This window comes from Triticum urartu, unplaced genomic scaffold (assembly GCF_003073215.2).
Source record: "Triticum urartu cultivar G1812 unplaced genomic scaffold, Tu2.1 TuUngrouped_contig_6927, whole genome shotgun sequence".
Classification (NCBI taxonomy): Eukaryota; Viridiplantae; Streptophyta; class Magnoliopsida; order Poales; family Poaceae; genus Triticum; species Triticum urartu.
In genome coordinates this window covers 1-15048 of record NW_024117728.1, presented here as the reverse complement: position 1 = coordinate 15048, position 15048 = coordinate 1, and the positions used below count along the sequence as shown (strand labels likewise).

Sequence of the window (15048 nt, the reverse complement as noted above, 5' to 3'; positions counted from 1 at the left end):
TGTCCGGAAGTGGCTTTCCTTGGTGTGGAAGGCAAGCTTGGCGATACGGATATGTAGATCTCCTACCATTGTAACCGACTCTGTATAACCCTAGCCCTCTCCGGTGTCTATATAAACCGGAGGGTTTTAGTCCGTAGGACAAACAACAATCATACCATAGGCTAGCTTCTAGGGTTTAGCCTCCTTGATCTCGTGGTAGATCTACTCTTGTACTACCCATATCATCGATATTAATCAAGCAGGGCGTAGGGTTTTACCTCCATCAAGAGGGCCTGAACCTAGGTAAAACATCGTGTCCCCTGCCTCCTATTACCATCCGCCTAGACGCACAGTTCGGGACCCCCTACCCGAGATCCGCCGGTTTTGACACCGACACAAGGGATTCAACAAGCATGACATTTTTAATGGAGCTATCATGAGATATGGCCACCTTACCAGGGTCAAGTACCTTACCCTTGGAGTTGTCTCCAAAAGTCACATACTTGCCTAGACCATCGTTGTTAGCAAGCTCATGAAACATGTCCTTGTCTCTTGTCATGTGATCGGTGCATCCACTATCAAGAATCCACTCTTTTTTGGATATGTAATCTCTAAGATTAGTCATGAGACTAAGATTCCTCATAGCCTTCTCATATTCTTCATCAAATTCATCACTCTCATCATAGTAGCCATGTTCACCAATGTTGTCATCACCTAGGACATTTAATTCATTAGTTTCATGATCATGACATTATTCTTGACAATGAATTCAAATAGCTTCTAAGATGATATGGCCAATGGTTCTAACATCGCCTTTAGCACGCATGAGATATCTAAGTTTAAAAAGGCACTCCTCAAAGTTGGGATCAACTAGGCTTCATCTTATGAAAAGCAATAGTTTCGTGGAGAATCTCATCAAGATTCTTTAGAGACTACTTTGGATATCGCTTTTCCAAGTCTTCCCACAAGGTATAGGCACATTCAAAGTTCTGCATACATCTAAGAACAAGTTTCGGTAAACCTCTAACAATAAGATTAACAATTCTTAGATTGTGAAGCATGTCAAGTTCTTCCTCGGGATTGCGATGCAAGGGATCAATGGGAGGCACATGGACTATGAATATACTTTCTCAAGTTAAAATTATGAAATTTATTAAGAATTTCATCTCTCTAAAAGTTGTAGGACTCTCTATTAGAATAGGCACTCTACATCTAAGACTCTTCAACGTAGACACATTCATCTTCCTCCAATGATGATTAAATCAAAACTATGGATACCAAAGCTCTGATACCAATTGAGGGATCGAGAAGATAGCTCTAGATGGGGTGAATAGACAATAACAAAGCAAAAGGTGCAGTTTTTAATTCTCTTGGAACTCAGTTAGATTTTAGTACAAGTTAAGTGGCAACCAATACAATCTACAATGCATAACTATAGTATGGGTAGTGGATAAAGAACAACATACGAGTTCAAAAAGGTAAAGGGATAGAGTTCGGAAGCTCAAACGCAATGAAGACACATTGATTTTTGGCGTGGTGCTGATAGATGGTCCTATCGCATATTGATGAAAAATTCAACCCACAAAAGGATCCACTGTGAGGTGTGAAAAGAGAAGAACGATTTGGCATTTCCTTGTAAATATCTAATGGTCCTGGGTAGGCCAATCGAGTGGCTGGCGAGGTGGCTGATCCCCGTGTGGGATTAGCCACCTTACGCCTATCATTGGCCATATACAAAAGGGAAGACGAGGGACAGTGGGAATACATGTCCTCACACTCAGATAGACACTTCCACTGACACAAGACCAGTATACTCCAATACCATTTATTTTCCTATGAGATACTCCCGTACTATTAGAACTAATTTAATTATCTTTACCTAATATGAAAAGACGGAGGCTTTCATAGTTTTTTATACGTTTATTTCCTATTATTTTCTATCGTTGTCGCACGCTATTTTCTTTCCTTCCGTACGCGCGTACGCCAACTCCGTTTGGTTGGTCATCTCCCACACGAAGAGAAAAAAAAAACAGCCCACTCAGTCCTCCTACACGAACAGGAGTGGCTACATATGTTGTGACCCTCGCTTGCCGGCTGAGCAACGAAACACCTCCGATTGGAGGCAGGTCCTGGTTCATGGGAAATGATGAACATGCCAATAGATGGGACCCTAGCCATGGAATCTGACCGCAAGCACTCCTAGACCGCCGGCGTCCTCACCGTTGAGTCCGCCAGCCACGCGCGCCACCACAAGGCAGCCTCCAGACTAGGACCACCCGACCTCCGCAACAACCAGGAGAAGCTTGACTCCATCATCGGCAGCAACGAGGAGAAGCTGCAGGCCTGCAGCAGCACGTCGCCTCCATCCTATCGGGCAGTCAGGCTTGACTTCCGAGACATGACCCAATGGTGCCATGGTGGTGTTGCTCTCCCGGGCAGAAGTGGTGGAAGAACACCACGATCGGGCTGGGGGCCAATGCTGGCCACGATGGGGGAGGCGACGTGGTGGTCCTGTGGTGCTGGTCGATGACGCGGGCAGAAGGTGCCCGACGGCCATGGCAGTGGAGGCTCGGGGTGGTGCAGAGAGACGAGCTCGAGGGGACGGCCGGAGCAGAGGAGGAGGCGACGCACGGAGACGTGGAAGGAGAGGAGTGGCGCGGTTGGATGCGCCGGCGCGCTGCTCGGGTGCCCGGCGGGGACAAAGCAGCAGCAGCGGCAGGAGGCACGGCCATTGGAATCGGGCGCGAGGACCTCCTCTCCCTGGCGCGATGCGTGCGTGCGTGCGTGTGGCGGCGGTGAACAGTGCGAGGGAGAGAGGTGAGATCGGGGGGAAGGTGTGTTATGGAGGGTTTAGGTGGGCCTGGGCCGCGGTGGTGACCTGCTGACTGGGCTGTGCGGCGCTGCTTGCAGCCCATCTTTCGCTTTACAGGAAAAGAATAGGTAGAAGGCCCTGGATGTGGTGTGGTGGAGAGCAACTAGTTAACGAGCACTCCTTCGGAAGTCTCGCAACAATCAGCACCACTTGGCGCGCTCTCAGCCATTCGCCACGTGTCGCGCTTTGGACGCTTCCTCAGGATTTTGTTTTTTCATTTTTCCGCACGCGTTTTCGGCTTTTTAAACGGGTTTTTTTTCAGGGGTTTTCGACGTTTTGGTTTTCCCGCGGTCTTCCTTAGCTTTTTGATCAAAAAATTAAAAAAAAATTGCGCGAAAAAACGCGTTTTTCTTTTTTTTCTCTTTCGCGAAAGTCACGCTTTTTTCTGCAGAGTCACGGCCGTGCCTTTTGAAAACGAAAAAACGCGTTTTCTTTTTTTTTCTTTCGCGAAAGTCATGGTTTTGCTTCCGCGTGAGGCACGGTTGTGCTTTCGCGAGAGTCACGGCCATGCCTCTCGGAAAGGGAAAAACATAACGCGTTTTCTGTTTTTTTTTCTTTCACGAGAGTCACGGTTTTGCTTCCGCAAGAGGCACGGTTGTGCTTTCGCGAGAGTCACGGTTTTGCTTCCGCAAGAGGCACGGTTGTGCTTTCGCGAGAGTCACGGCCGTGCCACTCAGAAAGGGAAAAATATGCATTTTCTGTTTTTTTTTCTTTCGCGGGAGTCACGGTTTTGCTTCTGCGAGAGGCATGGTTGTACTTTCGCGAGAGTCACGGCCGTGCCTCTCGGAAACGGAAAAAAACGTGTTTTCTGTTTGTTTTTTCCTTCCACGAGAGTCACGGTTTTGCTTCCATGAGAGGCACGGGTGTGATTTCGCGTGAGGCACGGGCGTGCCTCTTTCGGAAAGGAAAAAAAACCGTGCTCCCGGTTCGATTTTTTCACCCGGTTTTTTTGCCAGGTATTTTGTGAAAAAAAATTCATCAAAACCTATCAACATGGGATCTAGTTTTGAAGATCTCGACGCGAGGAATCCAACGGTGAAAATGGTTTGAGATTTGGACGCACGGTTTAAAAGATAAAATGTTTTGAATAAACGGATCTACGAAAAAAGGGAAAACTCCCAGGTTGCGACAAGTGGCGCGTTACATGTGCGCCACTTGTCGCGACATGTGAAAGTGGAGTGTTCTTTGCAACGAGTACTCCTTAATTAGTGATTTCAAGTGTAGTGCCCTTTGCCTCAAAAAAAATTGTCTTGAAAAAAAGGGGGAAAGTTGATGGAGCTTTGTCTAAAAAAACTGATGAAGCTTATTATTTTATTCTCCTAAAAACTTATTATTTTATTTCATTGTAATCATGTTTGTGTTGTACTGTTTAAGGTATTTTCTTTTCAAAGATTGCTCTTTCAGATTTTATGGACCTAACTGTCTTTCTGTGGATAGTTTAGTTGATATGATCAGTGGTCAAATTGTTCAAATTTCAAAATCGTTTGAATATTTCAATCATTGGGTTGTCTCTAGACGACTAGATATATGAATATGATGTGTATCATAGCTATCTTCTTAGTTCTGTTAGCCGGCGATTAATACTTCTTTTTTACATAGTGGTTATTATATTTGATATACACTTCTTTAGATCGTGCAAAAAAAGAAACAACCTTATTATTTAGAATAACCTGGTCGTTTTTAGCAAGGTAGTTTTGTAGCAAGGCAATTCTCCTGTTGCATAGTGATTTTGTAGGTGGCATCTAAACAAAAAAGAAGTTGACGATGATGTTGCACAATACCTCTTAGAGTACTAGATTATTATTGGGGTCATAATATGCTTCCGTTTTTTGATCATTTAATGCATGACACATCTATTACAGTTATAGGAACTATATATTGTTGACAATTATTTTTCGACCTCCGAGAAAAGTATGACACCCTTAAACGAATGGTACTTTGTTGGATGTTGAAGATATCATCTAAGAGGACTTTGAATACCTTTATGCTCACTCCAAATGTATGGAGGCTATACTCAGGAAACTCGATAAGAAAATTGCTTTGAAGCTCAATTCTTGGTAGTGAGCCGGATATAAGGAAGATAATATCTAAGAATAAATAAATACAAAAACTGCAAGTAGTCTATAATGACCGGCAGGGGATTTTTTTATTGAAATATTACTCTATAGGAACTAGTAATAATGTACGTGCAATGCACGTTTATATTAGACAGGATATTAGTTGCACGTTATATTAGATAAGATATATTGGTATTTGGTAAGATATCAATTACTTTTTCGCGGGAGTGGTAGGATATTAATTACATGTCAGATTTTAAGGGATAGCGTTGAGTCAAAACATGGTTATAACCAATGGCAGTGGTGAATAATTAGAGTGTTAAATGTGTTTGGTGCTCAACATTGGAGCGATTTGAACTGCTAGATAACATGATTTGACGGTCGAGATGATTTGGATCTGACCATTTGAGTCTTTTTATATTTACTCTTCAGGAATTCTTTTTTTTTTTGCAAGGGACGACGATTTACTAGATGCATGTGAGATGATGGTGATGCCCGCCATTATTTTTTAAAAATGAGCACATGTAGAGAGAGCTTGTTACCCCTGAGGCCAGATGAGTCTTGGAGTAGACGGCAAGAGTGTGGGGATGGTGCATGCACCAAGTGTAGATGAGACAACGATGGTGCCCACGATTATTACAAGTACTCTCAATTACATGTTGGTGAAGTGAGGGACTTGCCAATGACCAAGATCATCGCCTTGAGATTGATCACATTCATGTCAAATAGGTGGAGAACTTGACTACCATCGACGATAGTGACGAATAGAGTGAAAATAAGGTGGGATCATTTGTAGCGTGCAAAAAATTGTTTTTCCCATTGCAACGCACGAACATATTTGCTAGTGTAGAATCACAGAGAGAGGATTTGTGATAGCGCGTGCTTTTTCTTTTGGCTTTCAAATTTAAAAAATTATTATCTTTTCATTCAAAGATTCAACTTAAGTTTTGCTTTTAGATTCGTGTCGCGAAAATATCAAATAGAAACCAATATTCGGTGAAAACCATGCGAAAACGATGTTTTGAAGTTTCGAAAAGATCTCGAAAAATTACGGGATATTAAGAAAGTGATGCTCTATTGCCTTGCAAAATTTCAAATTCAAACACATCATGAGATATGAGCTATGAAAAAAAATCAGCATTGAACAGTGCCGAATTGTAACATCACTATTCATTGTTGAATTTGTCTTTTTCATAGCTCGCATCCCATAATGTTTTTAAACTTGAAATTTCACATGACAATAGGACATCATCCTCCAAACGTCCCACATTTTTTTCTGAACTTTTTGAAACTTTCAAACATGGTTTCCACAGAGTTTTCTTTGAATGTTGGTTTCCGCATGATATTCTCTCATTCAAATAAGATCCATTTTGAATATGTTTTGATATTTTTTAGAATTTCAGTAAGTTCCAATTTTTCTTGAGGGTCAAAGCATAGCTTTATTATGATAACAAGATAGGCATTTCGCATATAACAACTCCAGCCACAGATGGCGGAACATCGTCATCCCAAATCATGGGTTCATTGACATTACAATAATACCCAAGCTTTGCAATCATGTGCGGCCCCATTCACCTCCCTCCTACATAAAGTAACATCACATTTAGAGAACCACAGACGCATCTGAATGATCTTCAAGTCGTCCAGAGCAAGGGCGTAAGCAGAGAAGTTGGGTTCAAAGCAAAGGCGTAAGCAAAGAAGTTGGATTCAGTAAGTTTCAGTTGACAAAACTGAGCTTTGCTACATCTACGTAAAAACTGTTACGAAACTTACTTACGAACTCACATGGCTAGATCTGGTTGAAAACAAATAAGGCCCAGGCCGGCCCACCCCATTAAGGGGGGGGGGGGGGGGGTTATTTATTGATTGTCTTCCTTATGAGTGGCGGGGGGGGGGGGGGGGGGGGGGTGGGGGGGCATGTTTAGATTAGTTGGAAGTTTACGTAACAAGTACGTAGGCCTTCGTAGGTTTAGGATTTTCAGGGGATTATTAGTTTAGAAAAGAAGGAAACGTAACTTTACGTAAGCTGGTACGTAGGTGTAACATTTTTGCAAAACTTAATAGGAATGAATGACAAAAGTTAAGTTTCAAAACTAGATCTGTAAGTTTCAGAACAAGATCTTAGAAAACATACATGGAGTCAAAGACTTCACAGATCACGATGCAATCATGGGGCTTTCTGTAGGATCACGCTAATCCCACCGAATAGACATACTTTTTTTTCTTTTCTTTTGCGTACGCCCAATATGTTCTGAGGTGTCTAGCAAAGGGATGACCGAAGGGAGGAGTTTCAAGGGCGGGAGTATCCTCGAAAAAGTACCGAGGAAAAACCCACGCAAAAAAAAGAGGGTATTCGCCGCCAGCCCATTAAAAATGCAGGACGCCTAATCTATTGGGCCTGTAGCGCATTAGCTCGTCAGCACGAGGGGTTACGTGGGAAAACGAGAGCAATCAACAACCTGGTACAACTTGTATCGAAGGGCTCTTTGAGTTTCCAGGATTCCACGGAAGAAGTGGTTTACACTTGACAGTCTCAATAATGCATGACATGCGTGGACGGGTGTACAATCATAAACCAACGTAGAAGCAGCCTCTGAATGTTGACATTTACAATTCTACACGGTGACGTTCACGTGTTAGAGCCATTCTGAATAACTGTTACTCTCACAAGTTTGAAACAGCCAATATGATCCCAGATGTGAGAGTCAACTCCAGAGAACCACTCGGCAACAGAATTCTACGACAGCTTACTGGAAACTTCTCCACAATTTGCGTGATTCTTTGCGACGCACCAAAGTTCGTCGGCAAGTAATAGGTCAAGGAGACGCCTGTAATTCAGATAGGCCATCCAAAATACATCCAGACTGCAGAACTGTTGAGAAGGTAAGAATACAAACTTAGCAGCATGTATACTAAGCATTATTAGCAATGCGATGTACTGAAATAAGAAAGGGCAGATACACACGGAGATTGATATTAGGAGCAATTTAGTCTATTCAGATTAAGTCCCTTCTTTTCAGGAAAATTCGGTTGTCAGTTTGCAAAACTTGAAATGAAATATACAAAAACCAGACCAACTATCTGCAATCTGCAGCCACCAAGAGTAACCAAGACGAAATTGTTGGTAAACATTCACAAAATTCAGTATTGATTAAATGTCTATCCTATTTTTTCACCATAGTTATAGTGGTTGAAGGTGAAATTTGCTGCTGCAAGAGAAAAGCAACTGCAATTGGATCGACATCCTAATTTTGCATCACAGTTCATAAGCTAATATTCCTAGAGTAAAAATGTGCAACTGTACCACGAAACAAAGGAAATAGCTTTTTATGATCTAATAAAATATGGAAACAAAGATAAACAAAGCCTTCTATCTCAGTTATCTATTAATTTTGCATCACAGTTCATAAGCTAATATTCCTAGAGTAAAAATGTGCAACTGTACCACGAAACAAAGGAAATAAAATAGCTTTTTATAATATAATAAAATATGGAAACAAAGATAAGCCTAGCCTTCTAGCTATCTATTAATTTAATTTTGCATCACATAAGATAAGATTCCTAGAGTAAAGTAAAAATGTGCAACTGTACCACGAAACAAAGGAAATAGCTTGATCTAATAAAATATGGAAACAAAGATAAACAAAGCCTTCTATCTCAGTTATCTATTAATTTTGCATCACAGTTCATAAGCTAATATTCCTAGAGTAAAAATGAAATGTGCAACTGTACCACGAAACAAATAAAATAGCTTTTTATGATCTAATAAAATATGGAAACAAAGATAAACCTTCTCCCTCAGTTATGTTATCTATTAATTTTGCAGTTCATAAGCTAATATTCCTAGAGTAAAAATGTGCAACTGTACCACGAAACAAAGGAAATAGCTTTTTATGATCTAATAAAATATGGAAACAAAGATAAACAAAGCCTTCTATCTCAGTTATCTATTGCTTAGCAACCAGTGGAAAATCCCTGACATGAACGCACCTAGAAGTAGAATTTACTAAGAGCTGTAGGTCTGTACACCAGGCCAAATTATTGGGAGATGGTGAAATGAACAAACCTGAGACCTAGCACACACTTTTTTCTAGACTAAGTATATATACAAAATATTTAGCATAAATAATCCATGCCCAGTCTGTTTCACACTAAATATCATCAAAGATGTAGAATGGGCTGTTGTAACAGCTTTCCGAGTTATCCCACCCCAGTGAACAGCCAAAAAACATGGAAGCAATTAGCAGAAAAGGAAAGGGACTGACATGCCTCGGAGAAGGCTAAAGAAGTCGGTGTTTGGTACATCATCTCAACGTTGAACGATCTAAAGGCCACACAAAATATTAGGAGAATGTAATTAGAGCTCTGTAGATAAAGTAAGAACCAGAGTATTATCAGCAAGGAATTGATAAAAATAAAGGTGATTGTAGCTAGTTTCGCCGTCACTCACCAGTAAGCACATCTCTTGATCAGATCGGTACATGAGCAGGCCTATTTTGAGCAAGAAACTTGAGACAATCATTCTGCATGGAAAGAGGATGTTTACAGGAAAAGTAACTGAATTTGTTGTGGTACACTGTCATCATATCGTTATTAACGCCAGCAATATTAATACAGGTCCAGATTTAATGGTACCAACCGTTACAATAGATCTACAGTATTTCTCACAAACATAAACACAAACAGATTTACATGCAGTGACCGAAGGCCAAGGAATTCATAAAGGCTAAAGCATAAATGTATGTGGCCGCAAAGGAAATCCATTTAAACATATAATTTCATTCATTCATATTCACATACCAACAGTCATCACACCGTTTTGCTATTGTTAAATTAATTAAGGGTTGGCATATCTAGCGAAAGTTCGCCACAGGAGATGGCATTTGCGAACGTTTGTCTGGCAGTTTCAGTGTATTTGGAGAACCTGGGTGGCTTTTTTGCAAAACTGCCATGGAATTTCTTTTATTTAGAGTGAAAAAAAATCATCCCAACTGCACTGTAGGATCAAGATCGTGTGGCAGTTAGGGCGTTCCCTGGCAGTTTCTCCCTGGCGAACGTTCGCCAGTTACTATTTCCGTTATTAATATATGCAGCTGGAGGAAGAATGAAGAGGCATTTATAAAGGGAGAGCAAGAAAGCAGACGCAAGGGAGTGTTACGAGGGTAGAGATGACGTTGGAGTGGTCTTCCACCGAAGGACTTGGCACTGGTTGGACAGTTGACACAAGGAACAAGCTCAGGGACTGAGGTGTGGATAGACCATGGGAGGCAAAAGATAAATTCTGGCTGACAGTGAATGAGCTTTTATATTGCTATAAGAGGCTAAGGGCCAATACACGCACAAGGTAAACTTGCAAAGAACCCCCTATAAAATGTACCAAATACTACACGTCTAACAATAGCAAAACATAAAATTGAGATCATTTAATCATTTTGATTACAGAGTTCTGAGAATCAATAAAAATAAAATATTTATTTTCCAAATATTATAGTTTTTGGCTACGCATAATTCAAGTTCCATTTCACACATGTTCCTGCCAAATAGAACTCAACACCCATTGGCAGTTTGGAAGACACTTCAACAATGAAGAATAGTGAAACTGATGATAAAAACTTAATGAGGACAATAAAAAATTTAGTTTGACTGGTTTAATTTCTTTGTTCAGTCTATAAGGATACTTTGAATTTGAATATAAGCACAAAAAGGACGACATGAATTCTTCAGATACACTTTGTATGGCATATTCACATTTGGCATCCAAAAACAGCAGTACAAATATCTTAAGCTGAAAAATAAAATAAAGCACAAAAATAGAAACATCTTACCATGTTCAATATTCCAAACTCAATTGCACTGCAATCTCTTGCAATTTCAGGTATAATTCTTCCCATTCCTTTTGAATATAGTGTTCAAGATCCTTGACTATTCCTTTATTCTCTTCCAGCAACTATGGAACATTTACATATAAGAGTAAGCATTAGAAAATAAATACGTTTAAACCGGTAATTTTGAAGTTGATGCTTACAATGTTCTGAACACTTACCTCGGGTGTAAGGTACCGAACTTCATGTTCAATGATTGTTCTCAAGGAGTATATGAAGCCCCTTAATGTGTCGGTGACACCGCTTACACTTGTTGGATGTACAAAGGAAAGTATGTCCCAATAATGTTTTCTATCCAAATTCTCCTCCAATGTTTGTAGACTCAGATCAGATACTATCAAATATTCTGATTCCTCTTGTGGTTCTTTCAGATTGAGTGATATATATTGGTTCAAGGATAGAATATTTTCAAATTTTTCTCTGACGGTTAACAACGCATGATGCTTCAGGATGTTTGTCCTGCGTATTTAACAAAAGCAGTTTTTATCTTATTTGGTACAACTCTACTAATGAAAGAACATTAAACAATAAGAATTTATATTCTGACCCTTTCAGTTCTTTCTTGGTCATTCTCATATGAAGATCATCAGATTCTGCGATTAAACATACTTTCTCAATCAGGTTTCCCAATCTAACCCAATCTTTCGCCTTGCTTATTTCTGCTTCAGTATCTATAATAAATAGATTCACAATTAGAATATGATTAAAATGTAACTTATAAATGTAATTTATATTGTAATGAATTCAACAGACCAATATAATATGTAATTTGTATTTTTTTTTCTAGTCAATTTGTACCTCCTTTAATTTTACCAAACCTCCACAATCTCGCCCTTTGTGAACCGCCTTCGTTGATGATTGCAATATGACTTCCATGAAGCTTTGCGCAATAATAGCCTTGACGATGCAGCTCCTCCATGGCTACAATGATATCCCTATCAAAATAGCATAAAAACAGATTTTGAAACAACCAAAGGTGAGAACATAACAGCGAATCAACATGTTCATATGTGCGAATTTATGTTCTCTCAAATTGATAATATCTTAAACCTTATAACAACTTATAAAGTCTAAGAAGCTTAGGAGCCTGGAGTCACAACTCATAAATATTAAAAGGCAAAATAGTGAGTTTGCCATTAAGTCTCGGAGTGCGTCATTCAATATTTTAGACATTTCACAATTCTTGGGAATCCGGTACCAACAGTTATAATCCCCCATCAGCTGCAGGTTGGCAATCAGATATCGCGTCTTGCGGTAGCCCAAACACATCATTAGAAAATCGCTAATTTATCGCTGATGATAAATTGCATCAACCCTTTCCATTAGTCCATTAGGAAGCATTAAAAAAAACTTTCCATTAGAAAAGATTGCAATCAACCGCACCGCCCGCTATGCTCCTGCCGCCGCCCAAAACTCATTTAAGCCAATGAATATGACCTCATAGGGCAGCTTTTGCTAAAAACTCGGTATGAAAGAAGAAACAATCAGGTCATCTGTTGAACAAATAAGCTAAAGAAATTTATCTGGCTTAATGCTAATAATAAGACCAATCATGAATAAGATAAAGAATTACTCTTCTATAGGACTAAGAAACACTACTGATAAGATATATCTAGTGAACAAACACAAAAATATAAAATCATACCTGAGAAAGTTTATAAAGTTCTCCGTGAATCGGTTTTGCTGATCAAGCGCCGGACCATCTCTCCGAAGGTATCCTTCAAATGTAGTTTCAAATTTTGTGACGGCCAGAAAGGAGTTATTTGAGTGTTTTCCTTTGCCAACTCCATATGCGAAAGCTTCAATTATTCCGGGATGATCAAAATTTGCAAGATTGTCATAATGAATCTTTCCAATTTCAGTAGTTGAGAAGCCCAATACAGTTACATCAATTGACTCCAATTTTTCAGCTTGGTTACCCAATTTGATAAATCCATTGTAATAGTGCAAAGAAGAGGGATGTTTCATTTTTTGGGCATCACTGTTTTTTACAAAAATCTGACTTATGCCATCAACCTGAAATAAATAATAGTTTATCATGATGAATATAGTATTAACAACATTATAAAATACGAAAATGTACTTTTATACTGTCCAAATATTCGCAAAGCTCGTGTAACACGCTAAACAATTTTTCATCTTGTTTAACCTTGAATACTTGTTAATTTAGCTCCTAAATGAGTTTTACCAAGTGGTTTCTAGCATGTGGATGTGTGGTATCACCACATATATTGCCACGTCCACAATTTTCCCCATTGGGGTCTAACACACTATGTTAAATCCTCCGTCCAGGTTTATGAGTCCCCTCGTATTTTGTGCCAAACTCTGCCCATAAATTTGACTAGCAAAAAAGAAGTTATATGCCACAAAAAATTTATCGTTAGAAACTTCTTTCAAATATGAATCCAACAATATAATTTTTGTGGCATATAAATTATATTTCGTTAGACAAATCTAAGGTCAAAGTTTGACCCCAAAATACGAGAGGGCCAAATTGCTCAACCATGGTTTCAGATATTGGACAGTTCAGCGTTGGAGATCAATGTTCCTCCTCCTGGAGGAGTGAGGCGCCTCTTGCCCAGCAAAATCGAGATAAGGAACGGATTTGGATCAGTCAATGCCAAGTTAAGTGATGAGCCATGTGGCTCACAATTTATGTATTTTACATACTCTTTTTTACAATGTTTGTAGTTATGTCTTTTTTTCAACATTCTTGGCCAAACTAAATAATTTGATTTAGTGCACAGTCAAAACTACAAACATAGCGAAATAAAGTAAGTATTTTTGAAGTTGGGTATGACATATGAGACCCACTGCTAGGTAAACACACAAGTGGATGCCATGTCAGACAAACCACTGTGTTTTGGACTAGGAGCCAACTCACATCCACGTCATAAAAACAACCTAACAAGATCAGTGAAGAGTAAAGTGGTCCACTGTTACAGTTTTAGGAGGTTAAATAAGACACAAATAAGGGACTTTGGATGTTATGGAGCCTTGCGAAGTTCCTTTCAAATGATACTCTTTAAGTAGAGCTACTTACTTGATGGGTAAGTGCAGACCCAGCAGGCTTAGCTTCATCTGTGCTCATGTTATAGATTTCTGAAACCTACAAATAAACACCATATATGTTATATAGACAATTCAGTTTCTTCTTTTTGTGGAAAAGAAAGAGATATGTAATCACTATCTTAAAATTTACACATATTTCACAGAACTGAGTTCATGATAAAAACAGATTGAAGATGGACAATGGACCTCATTAGTACATAAACCGGTGTCTCAATCATTCAACGCATGGATATTACTAACAACTTCCACTGGAATATAAATTTGTTTAAGTCAGCTATCTGGGGACCACTGGAATATAAGAACTTAGACTGGGCGCAATGGACAGGGACGGATGGACGATGATAAGCTCACAAAGAAACCAACGATCATAATGGCAATTCCATAGTTTTCACCTTTTATTGGTGGCAGATTCAAAGCATCCCATAGAACTAGTAGCAGTGTCATAATAAATAGTAAGTAGTGTGCTCACGGACTCTTGTTAATGCTGATAGTGTTTTATGTACATTTTTGCTCCAAAATGTGTTTTTCCAGCCTATTCTTAAACTGAACTCATAAAAGCAACTTCACGATACACCCTCAGGTGAAGAAAATCATGAAGCAAAGCTTACCGTGCAACCGAGTTCACTGAAGAGAATATTCGCACCACTGTTGACACTTTTCAAGCCACGGATCTACAGGCGGAAGATCCCTGCACGGTCGCTCGGGGCAGTACCAGGGCGTCACCCGCTCACACCTCGTCTCAGCAATGCTCGCTACGGTTGGCTGGTACTCCGAACAGAATGTCAGCGCCCCTATCCAAGCCACGGGCCTGCAAGCGGCAGATCCCTGCACGGGTCGGTCGCTCGGAGCGGGATCAGGCCGTCACCGGCTCACACCTCGCATTCGCCACGTCAACCTTGCTCCGGTCGGCTGGTCCTCCTTGGACCCCTAGGGCGGCGACGATAGAACGTGGGATGGCAGGAGACGGGACGGGATGGTGCGCCAACTGGATCAAGGTAAGGGAGAAACTTGATGTGACAGCGGCGGATACAAACCACGCTGCACCACAGAGAATGAGGATTGAAGTGAGGAGTTGCTTGCCTGTTATCCCGGAGTGTGGACGAAGAACAGAACGGTGATCGAACACCTCACGTGCGAGGTGGTTCGCTCCGTGCTGGGTGGCCTCCTCGACTGCGGCGGGCGGTCA

At 40.3% G+C, this 15048-nt stretch overlaps 1 protein-coding gene across 5 annotated transcripts; it reads right to left on the bottom strand.

The window, feature by feature from the left end:
• Positions 1 to 7359: 7359 nt before the first annotated feature.
• On the bottom strand, positions 7360 to 15005 carry LOC125531275. Of its 5 annotated transcripts, none has more exons than XM_048695689.1 (10): positions 14471 to 15005; positions 13834 to 13899; positions 12436 to 12806; positions 11589 to 11725; positions 11338 to 11461; positions 10952 to 11249; positions 10734 to 10855; positions 9359 to 9399; positions 9174 to 9273; positions 7360 to 7780 (listed from the first exon to the last, which is right to left on the bottom strand). In XM_048695689.1, the coding sequence occupies exons 2-7, from the start codon at positions 13879 to 13881 to the stop codon at positions 10739 to 10741; spliced, it is 1095 nt and encodes a 364-aa protein (XP_048551646.1). In that variant the 5' UTR covers positions 13882 to 13899; positions 14471 to 15005; the 3' UTR covers positions 7360 to 7780; positions 9174 to 9273; positions 9359 to 9399; positions 10734 to 10738. The 5 variants fall into 5 exon arrangements, with proteins under 5 accessions (XP_048551646.1, XP_048551644.1, XP_048551643.1 ...); XM_048695687.1 differs by having other exon boundaries at positions 9359 to 9431; positions 14471 to 15004; XM_048695686.1 differs by having other exon boundaries at positions 9174 to 9232; positions 9359 to 9431; positions 14471 to 15004.
• Positions 15006 to 15048: the final 43 nt, after the last annotated feature.